Source organism: Stegostoma tigrinum, chromosome 6 (assembly GCF_030684315.1).
Source record: "Stegostoma tigrinum isolate sSteTig4 chromosome 6, sSteTig4.hap1, whole genome shotgun sequence".
Classification (NCBI taxonomy): Eukaryota; Metazoa; Chordata; class Chondrichthyes; order Orectolobiformes; family Stegostomatidae; genus Stegostoma; species Stegostoma tigrinum.
Window position 1 is genome coordinate 61181002 of NC_081359.1, and position 18143 is coordinate 61199144.

Below are 18143 nucleotides of genomic sequence, written 5' to 3' on the forward strand. Positions count from 1 at the left end.
AATTTTAGATGTTATCAGACACTCTCCTCAGCTAGCTAATTGAACTGAGGCAAAGAATCTTTTTATATACTCTTTCCATCCAAAGAAGCTGCACTCCCAAATTCTTGACACTATTCAATCTCCAAAAAATGATTGGATTCACCACTGGCAAATGTTACAGAGCTTTCATCTACCACAGCAAGTTTAATCAATGGACTCATTAGGGCTTGTTTGGATATCCCTGCAAAAAGGCTTATCTCTTTAACAAACACTGTCTTCAGCTTTTAGCTTTTGACCATTTTTATGAAATCCAATCAAACATATAGAAATGTGCTGTGAGAAGAATGTGACAATCACAAATTTAGCTGATAAATAGTGCACATTATCAAATTTGATTCACTGTCTGTTTTAAACAAACCTCAAATTCCAGAGTTACTCTGACAGTTCTGTCCATTATCGTTGATTACAATACTTCAATCTAAACACGCACATTCCTTCAGCAAAGCACAGGAACATTTTGAAGTCAGTTACCTTTTTAATATTAGCCATCACTAGGCTTTGTAAATTTTCTCCTGCACATTCCTTTCAATTTAATTTAACTTCATTTTGGCAAACCCACAAAATTTCAGGTTAATAACTATAATATCCAGCATTAGGTGTGATTTTGTAATTGGTAAACACCAGTTATACTATCCTGACTGTGCTAAGAATTATTGTCACAACTAATTTAAGATTATTAGTCGATTGTGTGGAAAGGGTAACTTGTATGTAACGCTAATGTTGTTCCTACATGCTGATCCAAATGAACTTAAGGTCTTTTGCAGCAAAGTAACAAACAAAAGGTAAAACAGTCAAACTGTCATAATTCATGCAAGGAGTAAATAAGGAATATGGTAGTTTCCTATTTCAGTCTTCATCTATAAAATGATGCTATGTGTTTTAACACGGCGGGGTCCTGCTCCTGTGTAAACAGGAAGTACATGTCCGTACTGCATGCTTTTCAGCTTGGACGTTGCCATTTCCTGGTACCTTCCGTCTGGAGATGCCTTGACTAATCAGAGTTGGCTGGAGTGGTGTGAATTTAAATGAAAGCAGTCATTACTTTCTTTTTCAAGTTGAATCAATTACTGTTCATTTTTAAATGTAGTATTCTCGTGATTCTGTCCTATCGTGTGCCAGAAGAAAGCCTTTGGAGACATGTGTGTTTTCACTGATTACTGAATTTCTCAAATATGTTTGAAAATTAATAAAACAGTTTACAAACAGGAAAGAAAACTCTGCAGGTCTGGTAGGATCTGTCCAGTAACTCTCCTTAAGTTCTGAAGACTGCAGATTCTGTTTTTAATTTCTGATTTCCAGCATCTGGAGTCCTTTTGGGGTTTTTGTTTAGTTTCAAACAGTCTTAGACAATTGTATGCATCAGCTAGTGCAAAACATAGTCACAAAAGCAATAGATGAAATTAATGACCAATCCACTTCTGTAAGCATTGATTAATGAAAAACAAATGTTGGCCAAGGTACATGGAAAATGATGTTTTTTAAAAAGAGTTCCATGGGATAATTTATCCCTGTCTAGAACATTAGATTTACTGTCTCATCCAAGAAGCTGCATTGTAAGGTAAGGCTTGCAAGTTTCAACCAAATTTATACATCCAGTTCCTGGAATGGAATATGAATGAACTACTTTGAGTCAGATGCTAGAACACTGCTAAGTGAACCAAGCTGTCAAGCTCTGTTAGTCGTGACCCCTCCTCCCACACAGCAGTTCTTCTTGTTTTACCCAGTTGAATTATCATTTGTTTATTTAGTGTGGTTATTTGAGTCATAATAAATTCCTTTTTGTCATTGACTATTAAGAAAAATTTGTTGAAGAATGTTTGACTCAGTATGTAACCTCAGATTTATGGGTTCAAGTCACAGATGAAATAGGACATTGAACATATTATTTAGCTAGAGTAGGCTATTCAATCATTTGAGCCTGCTCCACCATTCAAAAAAATCAGGGTTAATCTCATTGTACTCTAACCTCCACTTTCCTGTCGCTGTCCCCATAACTCTCGATTTCCTGGTCTAGCAACAATCTATACTGATGTCTTAATTGGGAATGGATTTGTATTAGCCGGGGCAAAGCGATTTGTAGGGCCTCTCCATAGCCATTCAGGCTGTGGGCAGCTGAAATCTGGGAATTGATGTGGTTTTATTGGCCAGCTGAAGGAATGATTGCAGCTATACCAGGTTACCTTGTTTGTTGGAAGTGGTTAGAAAATCTGCTAATGGGTTTTTACACTGCTGTCAAGATGCACATTAGGATTTGTATAGCGTCATCCACTATAACATTACCCTCATCAGCAATGTTTAAAATGGCTCTAGCCACTTGTTCACATTGCAAGCCTGACAAAGAAAGGGAGGGCATTGGAGCTATGCAGTTGGGCACTAGCTATCCTGGTCAGATTATTGTTTGTGTGAATTGCTCACACTTACAAATAGGCCAAAAACTGCCACTTTTAGAACTGAAAGGCCTACCTCAATTTACTCTTGATAGGCAAAGAATATCAAAGATTGGAATTATTGTTTAAGAAAATCATTTCATGTTGCTACAATGCAGTAAATGAGAATAGATCAATGCATGATGAATGGTACAGGTGTGATGGGCAAATTGGCTTTTTTCCATGCTGTAAAGCCTCTATGATTATAAGCTCCTGAAAAGTAAACTTATTTTGAACTGTGCATTTGGCATGAGGTCTTCAACACTTCCCCACATTGCTCTCACAAGTTGGTGTGCAGGGTGAATGGGACTCAGCTGTGCAGCTTGAAAACGTGTGGCTTCATCAAACAGAATGTGTGAAACATTGCCGGAAATCATGTTATATCATTTGTGAAATGGACGCAGAAAGAATATGTAATCATGGCAGTCAAACCACTTTCAATGATCTGTGACTCTGTGACACTTGCTGAATTGCTCAACTTTTTGTTTAGATTTCCACCATTTGAGTGTTTGATTTTATTCAAAATCTGCTTTCTGCTCAGTAAAGAACATGAAAAATCTCTTCATCACCTGTCACTAGGAAGATTCAACACTCTGGCAACATTTTTCCCTGTATGGGAGCTGAGAACGAGCTGCAATGCTCTCTGAGCAAGACTGCTGCTACAGCCTGTCAGTGTTACGAACCAGACCAAATCCCCTCAAAATATTCAGAAGATAATCTAGTCCCTAACTTTGCTTTATTTTAAAAGTAAATGTAAAGTGTTGCCTTCCAGATGCAATTCGATTCATTAAGCTACCAGATTTAGAACAAAACACACTTTATCCATCCACTGTAGTTAAAACACAACAAATGAAAGTAGGAATTGGAATAACTTAACTCTACTGGAATACTTAAAGTAATAATAGATTCATAAACATTGTTAATTAACTGTTCCAATATAGTAACATACCATAAACGTACCCTTGGCAAAAAGGCAAGTTCAGAAAACTGATTGTCTCACTTACAGCTTCCATTGCAGGTAGACAATCCCCAGCTTTTGGCTGTAACTGTGAGAGAGAGATGAAAAAAAAATAGCTTCCACCTCTTCAAGACCACAACAGCAACAGCTGAATGCTAAACTAAAGATACTGATTCTGTGGGAGTTTGACCACACCGATTCAGGTTGCTTCTATTGTTACATCTTTCAAAAAAAAGACTCCAGGCCTCTCAAGTTGTTTACTTTAGTGGCACTGGTAGACTGCTCAGTACCTCTTTCTTAAAACCAATCTTTAAAAAAATCTCTTGACAAAATAATCTCTTAAAGCCATAGTATCATCATATCAATCTGAACGGCTACTGCAGGAGACCCTCTGTCGGTCTGACTGGCTTGTGCTGAGGATTCGGTCTGTCTGCTTCCAGGGAAATTACCCGAGCGCTGGGACAGTCAGTCAGTTTGAATACCTGCTGCCAAGGACTGTCTGTCTGAATGGTGACTACCAGGGACAGTCTGTCACAGAAGCGTGGCAAGGGATTATCCAAATGAGTTCCTGTTGGGGACAGTCTGAATGTTAGTGACTGTCTGTCTGACTGTGTTCTTGCTGCTGGGGACTGTCTGTCTGACTGTGTTCCTGATGCTGGGGAATCTGTCTGACTGTGTTCCTGCTTCTGCGGACTGTCTGTCTGACTATGTTCCTGCTTCTTGGGACTGTCTGTCTGACTGTGTTCCTGCTGCCTGCGACTGTCTGAATGTTACTGACTGTCTATCTGACTGAGTTCCTGCTGTTGGGGACTATCTGTCTGACTGTGTTCCTGCTGCTGGGGACTCAGTCTGACTGTGTTCCTGTTGCTGGGGAATGTCTGTCTGACTGAGTTCCTGCTGCTGGGGAATGTCTGTCTGAGTGCGACTGTCTGTCTGTGTGCTTGTGGTTGGGGACAGTCTGTCTGACTGTGTTCCTGGTGCTGGGGACTCTGTCTGACTGTGTTCCTGCTGCTGGGAATGGTCTGACTGTGTTCCTGCTGTTGGGGACTGTCTGTGTGAGTGCTGTAGTTGGGGACTGTCTGAGTGGTTGTGTTTGCGGACTGTCTATCTGACTGTGTTCCTGCTGCTGGGAACTGTCTGTCTGACTGTGTTCCTGATGCTGGGGACTATCTGTCTGAGTGCTTGTGGTCGGGGACTGCCTCACTCTCTGACCTGCAGGGAGTGGATCTGTCTAATGGGTAGTGGCTGGAACTGCCTGTCTCAGCCTGATGGCCGGTAGCTGGGCACTGTCTGTTAGCCATAGCGACAGGCTGGCTGTCTGTCTGACCTGGCTCCCTTGCCTCTCCGGATCACGTGGCCGAGCCCGCTGACGTGTTGGGAAGAAAGTTGCGAAAGTGGAGTTCAGTTTCTCTCTGCCTCTGTGTGAGAGAGGGCTCAGGAGGAAGGTTCCGCTGGAGGACTGGGCGCTGCCTGTCTCATTTCTCCTGATGGTAAGTGAGGTTTTACTGATGCCGAGGGGTGGGAATGGAATGGAACTAGCATAAGAAAATTGCTGCACGTCATATTTTTAGGAATAAATCGGGAAGCACTTGAGTTTCGTGTTTATTCATCCACACATTGCAAGTCGCAGTGTGTTCGCAAGGACATTGGCCAAATTCGTCATTTCCAGAACGGTGATAAACTGTTGAGAGCAGTTTTATTTACAGCCAGGAATGTTTCTGCCTCCTTGTAGGAGCCGTACGGTGTTCCTGGGCGCCGTGCTATTTGTGTTCAATCACAGAAACGTTGATGGGTTTCTTAATGTTTCGAGATTTTTGTATTGAAGAATGGGAAATAAGAACTTAGGACACTCGTTTTAGAAGTCGTTTGATTTTCTTCGCTCATGGATGCAAATGGTAAAGAAAGCACGATTGTTTTCTACAGCTGGAAATAACCCGCGATTTCGATTTCATTCATGATGGATACATTGAGTCAATCCCGTTTCCAGCCTGGTGTGACTTGCTTCAGTTCAGCTCTGAAGAAGAGGCATACCGGACTTTAAAACCCGCAGTGTGACATGTCCATCGTATTCATATATAAAAGGAAACGCTGTTTTTAATATTGTGAGCCATCTGGAATATAGTCACTGGTGTTCAGCAAAATCCCGACTGGGGAACTTCTGATGCTGTAGAGTAATTTAGTTGCTGATTTGAGAATCTAATTCTTGCAGCCACACGGAAAGATGGACACATTGAAGGCAAATTCTTGTCCATTTGTGTGGTGGCAACAATGTGGTACCTTGGCAAATAATTTTTTTTAACCTTCCCTCATTTCCTTATAACGTACTTCAGAGGAAAAGCTTGCTCTGTTTTGGTTATGGCTTCACACCTCCCAGAAACAAAATATTACTCAGAGATAATGGGAACTGCAGATGCTGGAGAATTCCAAGATAATAAAATGTGAGGCTGGATGAACACAGCAGGCCAAGCAGCATCTCAGGAGCACAAAAGCTGACGTTTCGGGCCCGAAACGTCAGCTTTTGTGCTCCTGAGATGCTGCTTGGCCTGCTGTGTTCATCCAGCCTCACATTTTATTATCAACAAAATATTACTATTGCTTTTATGCCAATGATAGTGGGAGTGAATGTGCCAACAAATGGGCTGCTTTTTCCTGCATAATGTCATTAATTGTTTTCTGCCGTTGGACCTGAAATCATCCTGGCAAGTGGAGAGCATTCCTTCAACACCCCTGGCCTGCACTTTTTGTGTGGTGGACAGGATTTGGTGAGATAAAAGATAATTACTCACTTTTTCTAGCATTTCTACCCTTTGACCGGTGACGAGTGGTGTCCCGCAGGGTTCAGTGTTGGGGCCGCAGCTGTTCACCTTATATATTAATGATCTGGATGAAGGGACTGGGGGCATTCTGGCGAAGTTTGCCGATGATATGAAGATAGGTGGACAGGCAGGTAGTACTGAGGAGGTGGGGAAGCTGCAGAAAGATTTAGACAGTTTAGGAGAGTGGTCCAGGAAATGGCTGATGAAATTCAGTGTGAGTAAATGTGAGGTTTTGCACTTTGGAAAAAAGAATACAGGCGTGGACTATTTTCTAAATGGTGAGAAAATTCATAAAGCAGAAGTACAAAGGGATCTGGGAGTGTTGGTCCAGGATTCTCTAAAAGTTAACTTGCAGGTAGAGTCTGTGATTAAGAAAGCGAATGTAATGTTGTCATTTATCTCAAGAGGGTTGGAACATAAAAGCAGTGATGTGTTTCTGAGACTTTATAAAGCTCTAGTTAGGCCCCATTTAGAATACTGTGTCCAATTTTGGGCCCCACATCTCAGGAAGGACATACTTGCCCTGGAGCGTGTCCAGCGGAGATTCACATGGATGATCCCTGGAATGGTAGGTTTAACGTATGAGGAGCGGCTAAGGATCCTGGGATTGTATTCATTAGAGTTTAGCAGGTTGAGGGGAGATCTAATAGAAACTTACAAGATAATGTATGGCTTTGAAGGGGTGGACGCCAGGAAGTTGTTTCCGTTAGGTGGGGCGACTAGGACCAGTGTGCACAGCCTTCAAATTAGAGGGGGCAAATTTAAAACTGAAATGAGGAGACATTTCAGCCAGAGAGTGGTGGGCTTGTGGAATTCATTGCCACGGAGTGCAGTGGAGGCCGGGATGTTGGATGCCTTCAAGGCAGAGATCGACAAATTCTTGATCTCACAAGGAATCAAGGGCTACGGGGGGTGTGCAGGGAAGTGGAGTTGAAATGCCCATCAGCCATGATCTAAATGGTGGAGTGGACTCGATGGGCCGAATGGCCTTACCTCCACTCCTGTGTCTTATGGTCTTATTGTCTTATGGACTTCCTTTTGTTCCCACAGTATTTATACATTTCTGGCTAATGGTTATCCTCAAGATGTTGAATGGTAATTCTGTTGACTGTCAAAGAGAGAGAGCAGTTGTTCTACTAGAATGGTCATTGCTCAGCACTTGAGGTTGTCCGTCACTTATCAGTCAAGTACGAACATTATTGAGGCCTTCTTGCATGAGGTAAGGACTATTTCAGGATTTGAGGAATGGTACTGAACATTGCGATCATCAGTGAATGTCCACCCCTATCTTGGAGAGAAGGTCATTGATGAAGGGGGCGTAAAAGGTCATTGCCGAGGACACTACCTTAAGGAATTGCGTTGTTCTTTTTGTGCACTACTAAGGGTGAGATGATTGACAGCTAGCAATTACAGCCATTTTTCTTTCTGCTAGGTACAACTCTAACTATTGGAGAGATTCTCCTGACTACATTCGTATTAGTTTTGCTAGGTCTTCCTGATTCCACAGTTACTCAAATGCTGCCTTGTTGCTGAGGGCAGTCACACTCACTTTACCCCTTGAATTCAACTCTTTTGTCCATGTTTGCACTGACTGATAAGATCTGGAGCCACAGTAGAAACCAAGCTGAACATTGGTGAGCCGGTTATCATGTAGCTGATGCTTTGAAATGCTATCAATGACATCTTCAGTTGCTTTGATTGAGAATAGTGTAAGGGGATGGTAATTGTCGAGGTTGAATTCTGCTTTTTGTGGGCGAGACATAGTTCAGTTTTCCACATTTCTGGGTAGTTGTCTGGTTTGCAGCTGTACTGAAAAGGTTTCAATGTGACAGTCTTTGGACCACCAATCTTTTTTAATACAGCTGGGGTCTTCGCTGAGCCCATAGCCTTTGCTTTATCCAGGGCCTTTATTGATGTCCTAATGGAATGAATTAAATTTGCTGAATTCTAGCATTTGTGTTGCTTGGGAGGAGGTTGAGATAGAGTCATCGCGTCCCTGGTATGGAAGCAGGCCATTTGGCCCATCTGGACACTTCAAAGAACACCTCACCCAGATCCACCTCCTAACCTATCCTTGTAACCCTGCATTTCCCGTGGCTAATCCACCTTGCCTAGACATTCCTGGACACAATAGACAATTTAGCATGGCCAGTCCATATAAACATACATCTTTGGACTGTGGGAGGAAACTGGAGCACCCAGAAGAAACCTATGCAGACACAGGCAAACTCCTGAGACAATCGCCTGAGGGTGGAACTGAACTGGGCCCCTGTTGCTGTGAGGCAGCAGGGCTAACCACTGAACCATTATGCTGCCCAACGTATGGATGATTCATTCAGAGTTCTACTGAAAATCTGCAACTCCTTCAGCCTTGGCTTTTGCCTGCTTGGGTCTTAGGGCTCTCCACTTCTTCCTGGAGCAAAGATCTGAACCGTCCCCACCCACCACCACCCTTCTCCGCTTGGTTGAGCTTGTCGTCACCCTCAACAACTTCTCTTTCAACTCGTCTCATTTTCTTCAGGTAAGAGGGGTTGCCATGGGTACCCGCATGGGCCCTAGTTATGCCTGTCTCTTCGTGGGGTATGTGGAACATTCCTTGTTCCAGTCCTATTCCGGCCACCACCCACAGCTCTCAACTCCGATACATCGATGATATCATTGGTGTTGCTTCCCTTCATCAATTTCGCCTCCAATTTCCACCCCACCCTCATTTTCACCTGGTCTATCTCTGACTCCTCCCTTCCCTCCCTCAACATTTCTCTTTCCATTTCTGGGGATAGACTGGCCACTAATCTCCATTACAAACCCACCGACTGTCACAACTACCTGGACTAAATCATCCCCACACTCCACTTTCTGTGAAGAACCCCTCCCATTCTCTCAGTTTCTCTGTCTCCATCACATATGTTCAGATGAGGCCAGCTTTGACAAGGGAGCCTCTGAAATGCCCACATTCTTTCTCAACCGAGGATTCCCCAGCTCTGTTGTTGAAGGGCTCTCAATCGGGTCCGACCCATCTCCCGCACGTCTGCTCTCACCCCTTCTCTTCCCTCCCGCAACAGTGATAGGGCCCCCCTTATCCTCACTTACCATCTCACCAGCATCTACATCCAGAAGATTGTGAAACGCCATGTCTGCCACCTCCAGAAGGATGCCACCACCAGACACACATTCCCCTCCCCTCCCTTGTCCGCCTTCCGTGGGGACCTCCGGGACACCCTGTTCCATACCTCCTTCACGCCCAACATCTCCCCACAGCCCGATGGCACCTTCCCCTGTAACCAGCAAAGGTGCAACACCTGTCTGTTTACCTCCTCCCTCCCCAGAATCCAAGGGCCCAAAGAAACACTTCACCTGCACTTCCCAGAATCTAGTCTACTGCATTCGCTGCTCACAGTGTGGTCTCCTCCACACTGGGGAAACGAAGCGCAAACTTGGCGACCGCTTCGCAGAACATCTACATTCTGCTTGCAAAAAAGACCCTGAACTACCTGTTGCCTGCCACTTCAATGCACCACCTTGATCTCCGGCCAATATCTCTGCCTCCCGCTTGCTACAGTGCTCCAGTGAAGCCCAGCGCAAGCTGGAGGAACAACACCTCATTTTCCACTTGGGGACCCTACAGCCCTCTGGACTCAATACTGAGTTCAATAATTTTAGGGCCTAAACTCCCCCGTGTCCCAGCCCCCCACTCCACACACCCGGCCTCGTTACCACATAGGCTGCCACTACACACCCCCTGTTGTTAGTCACTAACAGTCCCCATTAAAACTATTCACCCTCCCAGCCTGATTGTTTGCAACTCCTTTGTCTGTCCAACTGTCTTTCTCTCTCTTTGGGCTCTATCCTATCGTTTACTCCCGACCCCACCCACCTCCCTATTTTCTGCATGCAAACTGACATTTTCCCAGCCACCATCAGTTTTGAGGAAGGGTCACCGGACCCGAAACGTTAACTCTTTTTTTTCTCCTCCACAGATGCTGCCAGACCTGCTGAGCCTTTCCAGCAACTTTGTTTTTGTTGGCTTTTGCACTGCTGTGCTGAACGTCCCCCCTTATTGTGGAAGAGGAAGTTTGAAGAGTCTTTTCTTTTTGTTTGTTTTTTTTATTGCCTATTATCGTTCTTGGCTGGATATGGGAGGATTTTCGAGCTTGATTTGCTCTATTGATTGTGGGAGTATTCTGCTTTGTCTGTTGGATGTTGCTTCTGCTATTTAGGACGTATAGTCATGTGTTGAAGCTCCACTAAGTTCATTCTTCATTTTCAGATATGACTGCTGATACCCCCACAAGGAGGTGTGTCAGAGAGCATTGCATCAGGAGTGAACCCTGGCTTGATGATGAATGAATGAGGGATAATTTTGGCCTTGAGGTAAGACATTGTCTTTGAATGTAATTTTGCTGCTGATAGTTTGTGGTGATTAATAGATGCCTGATTTTAAGCTGGTACATCTGTTCAGAATACAACTCATTTTGGACAGTGGCAGTATCACAAAACACCATGGAACATAATCTGAGTATAAATTCAGGACTTAATCTCCACAAGGACAGTGTTGGTCAGTCCCGCCATTGCTGATGCATCTACAAAGGTTAGATGGGTAAGGATGAGATAAAGTAACTTTTCCTCTCTTGTTACTTCTCTGCTCATCTGGTGTGGGCCTAATCTGGCAAACACTTTTGTCAGAATTTGGATCTTCTTGGCTATCTTTATCTCTATTATCTCTTAATCCTCTACCTACAATATACTCCTGCTACCGTTGATGCTTATTCCAAGTGAAATAGTTGAACTTTGTTCCAGAATATATGAAAGAAGATGTGGGTAAATCAGTTATTGAAATATTCCTTAAGAAATAACAAGCAAAATTGTTGCTGCAAAATACTTGGCTATTCCTTCAGGATATTTTCCATCATTGGTAATTAGCATATAATGTTTAGCATTCAAATTATAATAATATTTAGCTTTCAAACACTGACGTCTTGGCACTAAATTTAAAATGATTAAACACATAGATAGTCTCCATTATGGTCACACCAATACATATTCTCCAAAATCATAATAAAGTATATTAATTAAAAGCAACATTATTATTTAATAGAGTTGCCATGTTTACCCTCCTAAAGTATTAGCAAACCAAAGATGTTTTAGAGAGGTGCTATACAAAATCTTCTCACCTGACTCAATAGGTGGCACTGTTCAAATTGTGAGCCAAATCAGTCTGCTATTTAATCTGATAAAATCTTTGGGCTTTTTATCAGTCTCTTGCCAAAGGAAACATCTGATTGGTTGGCAGGCTTTTAGAAATTAAAAAAAAATCTTAGCATCAGTCTGATTGTCAACAACAGTGTGCTCTCAATGAATAGGTAGCTTCCTCTTTCACTATGCTCCTGACGACCTTCAGACAAGACCTAGCTCAGGAGTTCACAGTGTTGTGGGCTCTGACGTGAGGAGCACATTGCCATAGCAGGGATTACCCATCAATCCAGGATACATGTGGTACCCGAGTTGGTAGGCAGCTTGAGAAAGGTTAGAGTTTTTCACAAACATAGCTGTTCAAATGTTTCTCTCAGTGGATTTTTTAGGTAATTTTCTGACTAGTGCCAACTTCTTTATTTATTGAACAGCAGCTCTCCCCTGAAATAGGAGTAGAACAATCAATTGCAGTGGAGCAACTAACTGACTGTGATTACAAAAGCCAAGTTTGATGTTGTCTGTACATTTTTATGTGGCTGCCAGCCAAGATACTGCTTATACCCATCCTCAAAATAAGACAATGTCATTGTCATACTTCTCACTGTGCCCCAGATGCTGTGAGGGCTTTTTACCTGCCTTTTTGGTCCTGGTATTGTTGCCTCTAAACACTGCTTGAATCTTGGAGCAGCTAATGCTTCTCATGTAATCCGAACTCTGTTACTTATTATTATGGACAAAGAGAAGTAAAAGCGGGTGGGGATGGAAAAGAGGAGAAAAGTATAATGAATAGAGTGGCACAGATGGAAAATAAACACAGAGACCAAAGAGAGGCCGGAGACAGCAAATCAAGGTATATTTTCAATACAATTTTAGCTTTAGACAAAACAGCTTTTCCTTTACACACAATCACTAAAGCATCATGTTAATGAACAATAAATTAATACCATACCCCAGACACACACACACAGAAACACTTTGCAACGCAAAGAGATAAAAGATTGAGCTCCACTTCTTTTAAAAAATCGCTTTGTGTAGCTGAAATCCTTCTTATGTTTCTAGATTTTTTGGCTAGTTTTTTTCAGCAGGAAAGCATGCGGAGAAAGAATTAATACCGTACTTTTAAGTTGAGGATATATTTCCACCATTGTAAATAAAACAAGCATGTTGACGACTGGTTACCAAGTTAAATGGAGCTTATTTCTCTGGGGAAGTAACAGAAAAATTATTTGTTAACATGCCTGGATATTCAGACAGATATCTCTCTACTTTTATACAGAGACAGGTTTTTGAACAGTTACCAAACTGGCGAGCAGACAGCAAAAGGACAGGTGACTGCTGGGGTTCGGGCTTATATTCCAGATTGTGAGACAGAATGAAGAGGAATCAACTTACATTAAGTCAAATATGGGTATGGAGTAGGAAACATCTTTGATATTGTTATGGCATAGACAATTTGCCTATTGAATCTAGAAGATTGGATCACAGCTCTTTGCTCTGTATTTATGCCTTCCTGTGGAATAAAGCAGCTTGACAATTGTAGCCAAGCCTTGCTATATCCAGCAATAACTCGTTTCCGAGAGATCAATGAAATGCACATGCAAAGGGCGTAAATATTCAGGTCAGATCACAATCAGTTTGATACTTACATTCATTATTGTCCATTTTGGATTGAAGACAAGTGGTGACTCTTGTAAATGTGTGATATTTTCTAGCGATTAATGCCATTGAGTACAAAAAGATTACCTGCACCAGATATAATTTGTAACAGGTGTAGAAAGCTGAAGGATCCAGTGTTGATTCCATGCTATGAAAAATCACCTTATCTCATGATGGGGATGGTGGAATCAAGTTCAATGCCCTTGGAATGAGGTAAGAAAGACAAAATCAGTCAGTGCTGCAGGTACTATTCATTAGCTAATGGGCCCCCAAAGTTTAGATATAAATATAGGCTTAGAGCAGGACTGAGTTGTTCTGAGGTCGAATGATTTAATGACATTTCTTGCACATGGGCTGGTTAGCTCAATTAGCTGGAGGCTAGCACATGGCTCAGAATAACACCAGCAGCATGGGTTTGATTCCCATTCCTGCCTGGGACCTGCCTACTTCTCTTCTCTGAGAGTGGAATGCAATGACAAGCCATTACTGGAAAAAAGAATACCAGCCAGAAATCAGCTCAGGATGATACATGAGCAGGCAGTGAGCCGAAGACTTGCCTTCAGGCAAAGCACTCATGATGTAACTTGTATATAGCGTATGTAGCCACTTGATTGAGCCGTCATAGGACTGTTGAATTGTGTGAACCTTTGGGTTCAATAGAAAATAAGCATGTAAACAGGAAATTCCTTTACAGTTGGCTGCTTAATTGGTTATTTAATTTCCAATTGATGAAGAATTTTTATTTTATTTTGAAATCATAACTTTTCCTACATTACATGGCTTCAGTTTGATTGTCATATTGTGTTTAAAACATGGGAAATACTTGGCCTATCAAACATATTTTTCCAATCAGACAGATCACGGCTGATAACTTACCTGTGCATTATATTTGTCCACTCTCCCCATTTCCCTATATTTTTAGTATCAAGAAATCTGACAGTTTCTCTCTTGAAAAAGCTCAGTGGTTGGGTTTCCCTAAACCTTTTGAGTGCAGAAGAGATTCACCACCCTCTGAGTGAAGAAGTTCCTTCTAATTTCAATCTTAGCATTATGCCGTATTCATAATTCAATATATTGTACAAAATGCGGAGGAATGGAATTGTGGGAGATATAGCAGTTTGGATCGGAAATTGGCTTGCTGAAAGAAGACAGAGGGTGGTAGTTGATGGGAAATGTTCATCCTGGAGTCCAGTTACTAGTGGTGTACCGCAAGGGTCGGTGTTGGGTCCACTGCTGTTTGTCATTTTTATAAATGACCTGGATGAGGGCGTAGAAGAATTGCAGACGACACTAAGGAGGGTGGAGTTGTGGATAGTGACGAAGGATGCTATAGGTTGCAGAGAGACATAGATAAGCTGCACAGCTGGGCTGAGAGGTGGCAAATGGAGTTTAATGCAGACAAGTGTGAGGTGACTTTGGTAGGAGTAACCAGAAGGCAAAGTACAGGGCTAATGGTAGGATTCTTGGTAGTGTAGATGAGCAGAGAGATGTTGGTGTCCATGTACACAGATCATTGAAAGTTGCCACCCAGGTTGACAGGGCTGTTAAGAAGGCATACAGTGTTTTAGCTTTTATTAATATTAATATTAATATTAATACTTGGAGTATTGCGTACAGTTCTGGTTACCACATTATAAGAAGGATGTGGAAGCTTTGGAAAGGGTGCAGAGGAGATTTACTAGGATGTTGCCTGGTATGGAGGGAAGGTCTTACGAAGAAAGGCTGAGGGACTTGAGGCTGTTTTCATTAGAGAGAAGAAGATTGAGAGGTGACTTGATTGAAACATATAAAATAATCAGAGGGTTAGATAGGGTGGATAGGGAGAGCCTTTTTCCTAGGATGGTGACTGCGAGCACGAGGGGGCATAGCTTCAAATTGAGGGGTGAAAGGTATAGGACAGATGTCAGAGGTAGTTTCTTTACTCAGAGAGTAGTAAGGGAATGGAACGCTTTGCTTGCAACAGTAGTAGATTCGCCAACTTTAGGTACATTTTAAGTCATCGGATAAGCATGTGGACGTACATGGAATAGTGTAGGTTAGATGGTCTTGAGATCGGTATGACAGGTCGGCACAACATCGAGGGCCGAAGGGCTTGCACTGTACTGTAATGTTCAATATACTGTAATTGTTTTGAAGATACCATTCATGTATCATGCTTCAGAGTTTCTTTCTGTAGTGTTTCTGGCGTAAGTAACGTGGTGCTGAATGCTATAGGTCTTACAAAGCTGGGAAGTTTGTTACCCATGTTTGCAGCTATTTTGTCACAGAAAGAGTAGAAGGCCCTGGTTTGGGTGTTGAAAAGGTTTGGAAAACTAAGAGCACCACAATGTTGGAGATGAGTTGCTAGAAGCATTCCGTTTTAGTGGAATGATTAGTGACGGAAGGATGTTTATGGGAGGAGCTGCAAACAGGACTTTAGAAGGAGACAGATTGAAGAAAGTGGGAACATTTCTTTTCTGGGAGATCAGGAAGTGATTACAGCTCTCTCTTGGAATCCAAGAGGGAGCAAATTGAGTTTGACGTGTAGCAAGGTTGAAGAAGTGGTTTGCACCATTTAACAGAGGGAAGGAAGTTGTATCAGTGCTAACAGAATGGAAGAGAAAGGAAGACATTTTCAGCATGAGTTGGAGATGAAAGAGAAGCTAGAACTGAGGCTTGTTTAGAAGCAAAGTGGCACTTTGAATATGGGAAACTGTATTAATTTTAGTGTGAACTATTGTTTGGTAGGTGTATTCCATCCCCATAAAATGACTGGTTATTTAAGTTTGGTATGGAGTTTCTTAGAACTGAAAGGGGCACTGAACCCCTGTAAACTGATGGGCTTGAGAGTCTGGAGAGAAGAAAGTGATTGGAAGCTGTGGTTTTTTTGGCCTTCGAAAATCCAAGTGCTATTTTATGTTTCGTTTTATCAGTTGTGATACATAATTGTCTTTGAAATAAATCTGGATTCTAGTGCATTTGCACTATGTTTTCATCCCACAATTATAGCCATACCTTCAAATTCTAGTGCATAAGCCATGGGATTCCCGCCCACAAAAAAATTATAGTTTTCTGCCTACCTTAATACTGTTGCTTTGACTGTACCTTTGAGGAGATGTTGGCATAGCAGTAATGCCATTGGACTAGTAATCTAGTGGTCCAGTGTTTGACGATCTGGGAATATGGATTCAAATCTCACCATGGTGGTTGGTGGAATTTAATTTCAATTAATTAGATCAGAAATATAAAACTTATCCTACTGCTGGTGACCGTGAAGTGATATGTTACGGAAGGAAATCTGTTGTCCTTACCTGTTCAAGCTCATCTGTGACACCAGACCCAGAAAACCATGGGTCCATCCCTAACTAGACTCTGAAATTAGCCGCTTAAACTCAGTTTAAGTGCATTTGGGGATGCACAATAAATACCAGACTTGTAATCAATATCCACGTCCATTGAAGAATAGCCACCTATCCAGCGAATGCAAAGTACTGTGGATCTTGGAGATCTGAAATAAAAACTAAAAGTGCTGGAGAAATTCATTAAGTCTGGAAACATATATATCCTGAGGGGGGAAAAAAAACAGAAGTTTTGACTCCATTGCGTCTTCTTCAAAACTTCTGCTCTGAAGAGTTGCATTGAACTTGAAATGTCAGCTCTGTTTCTCACCGCACACATGCTGCCAGACCTGCTCTGTTTCTCCAGCATTTCCTTCCTTGATTTGGTTAGCTGCTGTCTTATTGCAGTTCTGTGAAGCACCATAGGATGGTTTGTTAAAGGCGCTATATGTGAATAAGAGTCATTTCTGAGAGTAATCTGAATGTGGTAGTCAGTTTAGTTTTCCAGATTGTCACTTATGTGGGATTCTACATTCTCTCATCTCTGTTCTGGGATGAATTGCTAACTGTCTGATACAGTCATAGAATAAACAGATTTCTATAGAATTGATTCCATGCAGTTATCCTTTTCCAAAATTTCATCTGGCATTGAATGGTGTGACATTTGGAAAATTATTCAATTATCACTCGGATTATGTTCTGTTCTGATCTCAGCTGATATCAATACTGGACAAGTCAGATCCCAGAATGCACACTTAGCCTGATTGCAAATTATTTGCCATGAAGGCCGGTCATACATACGTACACTCAGAAAGAGAAACAAAAACATTAACTATTTTACATAATACAAGATCGAATTTAAATGTTCTTATTGCAAGAATTGGAAATAAAAATTCAACTCTTCCGCTCTTACCAACGACATTACAGATGCTCAAACCTCAGTGAAGGGTCTGCTGTTAACATTTGAAACTTCCTTGTTCAATGGGCATGGCTGTACTTGACTTCATTTTGGCAAATGTTTGCATTCACTTTTTAACACAATTTCTTTAGTTAATGTGTCTTCATGAGACCATTAAACAGCTAACAAACCTCACTTTTTTCCTTTAGTGTGGTCCATATTCTCCCCTTTCACAGCCTTCTATTTCTGGAATTTTTTTCCTATGGACATTAAGCCACTGAGGCATTTTTTTTCTTTTGCCCCTGACTGATTTGAAGACTGCTGAAGAGCACTGCTGTTGTTGTAGGTTTCTGCTGTCTGAAGATGCACACTCCCTCACTTTCTGGGCAGCTCTGCCCTTGTAAAGCAATTGTTTCTGTCTCTGCTTCTTTGCCTTAGGATGCCTTGCTGCGAAGTATCAGCACAATCTTTTTTTCTTTTTCTTCAATCCATGTTTTTACATATTACCTATTCACCTCAAGTGTTTTTAAAAGCCTCACGTAAAGACATGTGAACATTTTTCCAGGCAACCCTTCTACTTCTCTTGGACCTCAACAATGCAACACTTTCTTAATGCTTACAATGTAGAAAAACAAATCAAAACTGAAGTTGTTCATAGTTCTATGCACTTCAGAGCCCACGTTTCCAATGAAGAATAATAACATAACATGAATGTTCATCACACCCTTTCTTGATATTTTAATATCTAATCTAATCCTTGAAGCCCATTCTGTTGAAGGTAAACATTTAATTTGTTATCATCTCCTATTTTTGTAACTATTCAGGTAGTGTCTGTTTTGTGTG

The 18143-nt window shown here is 41.8% G+C and overlaps 1 protein-coding gene across 4 annotated transcripts in view; it reads left to right on the forward strand.

Annotated features, from left to right (window-relative positions):
* The first annotated feature begins 4796 nt into the window (after positions 1–4796).
* The window catches only part of LOC125453670 (interleukin-1 receptor type 1-like), a 65073-nt gene continuing 51726 nt past the window's right edge, over positions 4797–18143 (forward strand). For 2 of the 4 annotated variants that reach the window (XM_048533520.2, XM_048533521.2), the window contains exons 1-3: positions 4797–4913; positions 10507–10610; positions 12706–12837. Coding sequence is in view for 1 of the 4 variants with exons in the window: in XM_048533521.2 (XP_048389478.2) it covers positions 12834–12837 (4 nt within the window). In the remaining 3 variants the exon portion in view is untranslated. The remainder of the gene's footprint in view (positions 4914–10506; positions 10611–12705; positions 12838–18143) is intronic. The other 2 variants (XM_048533519.2, XM_048533522.2) reach the window with 1 other exon arrangement.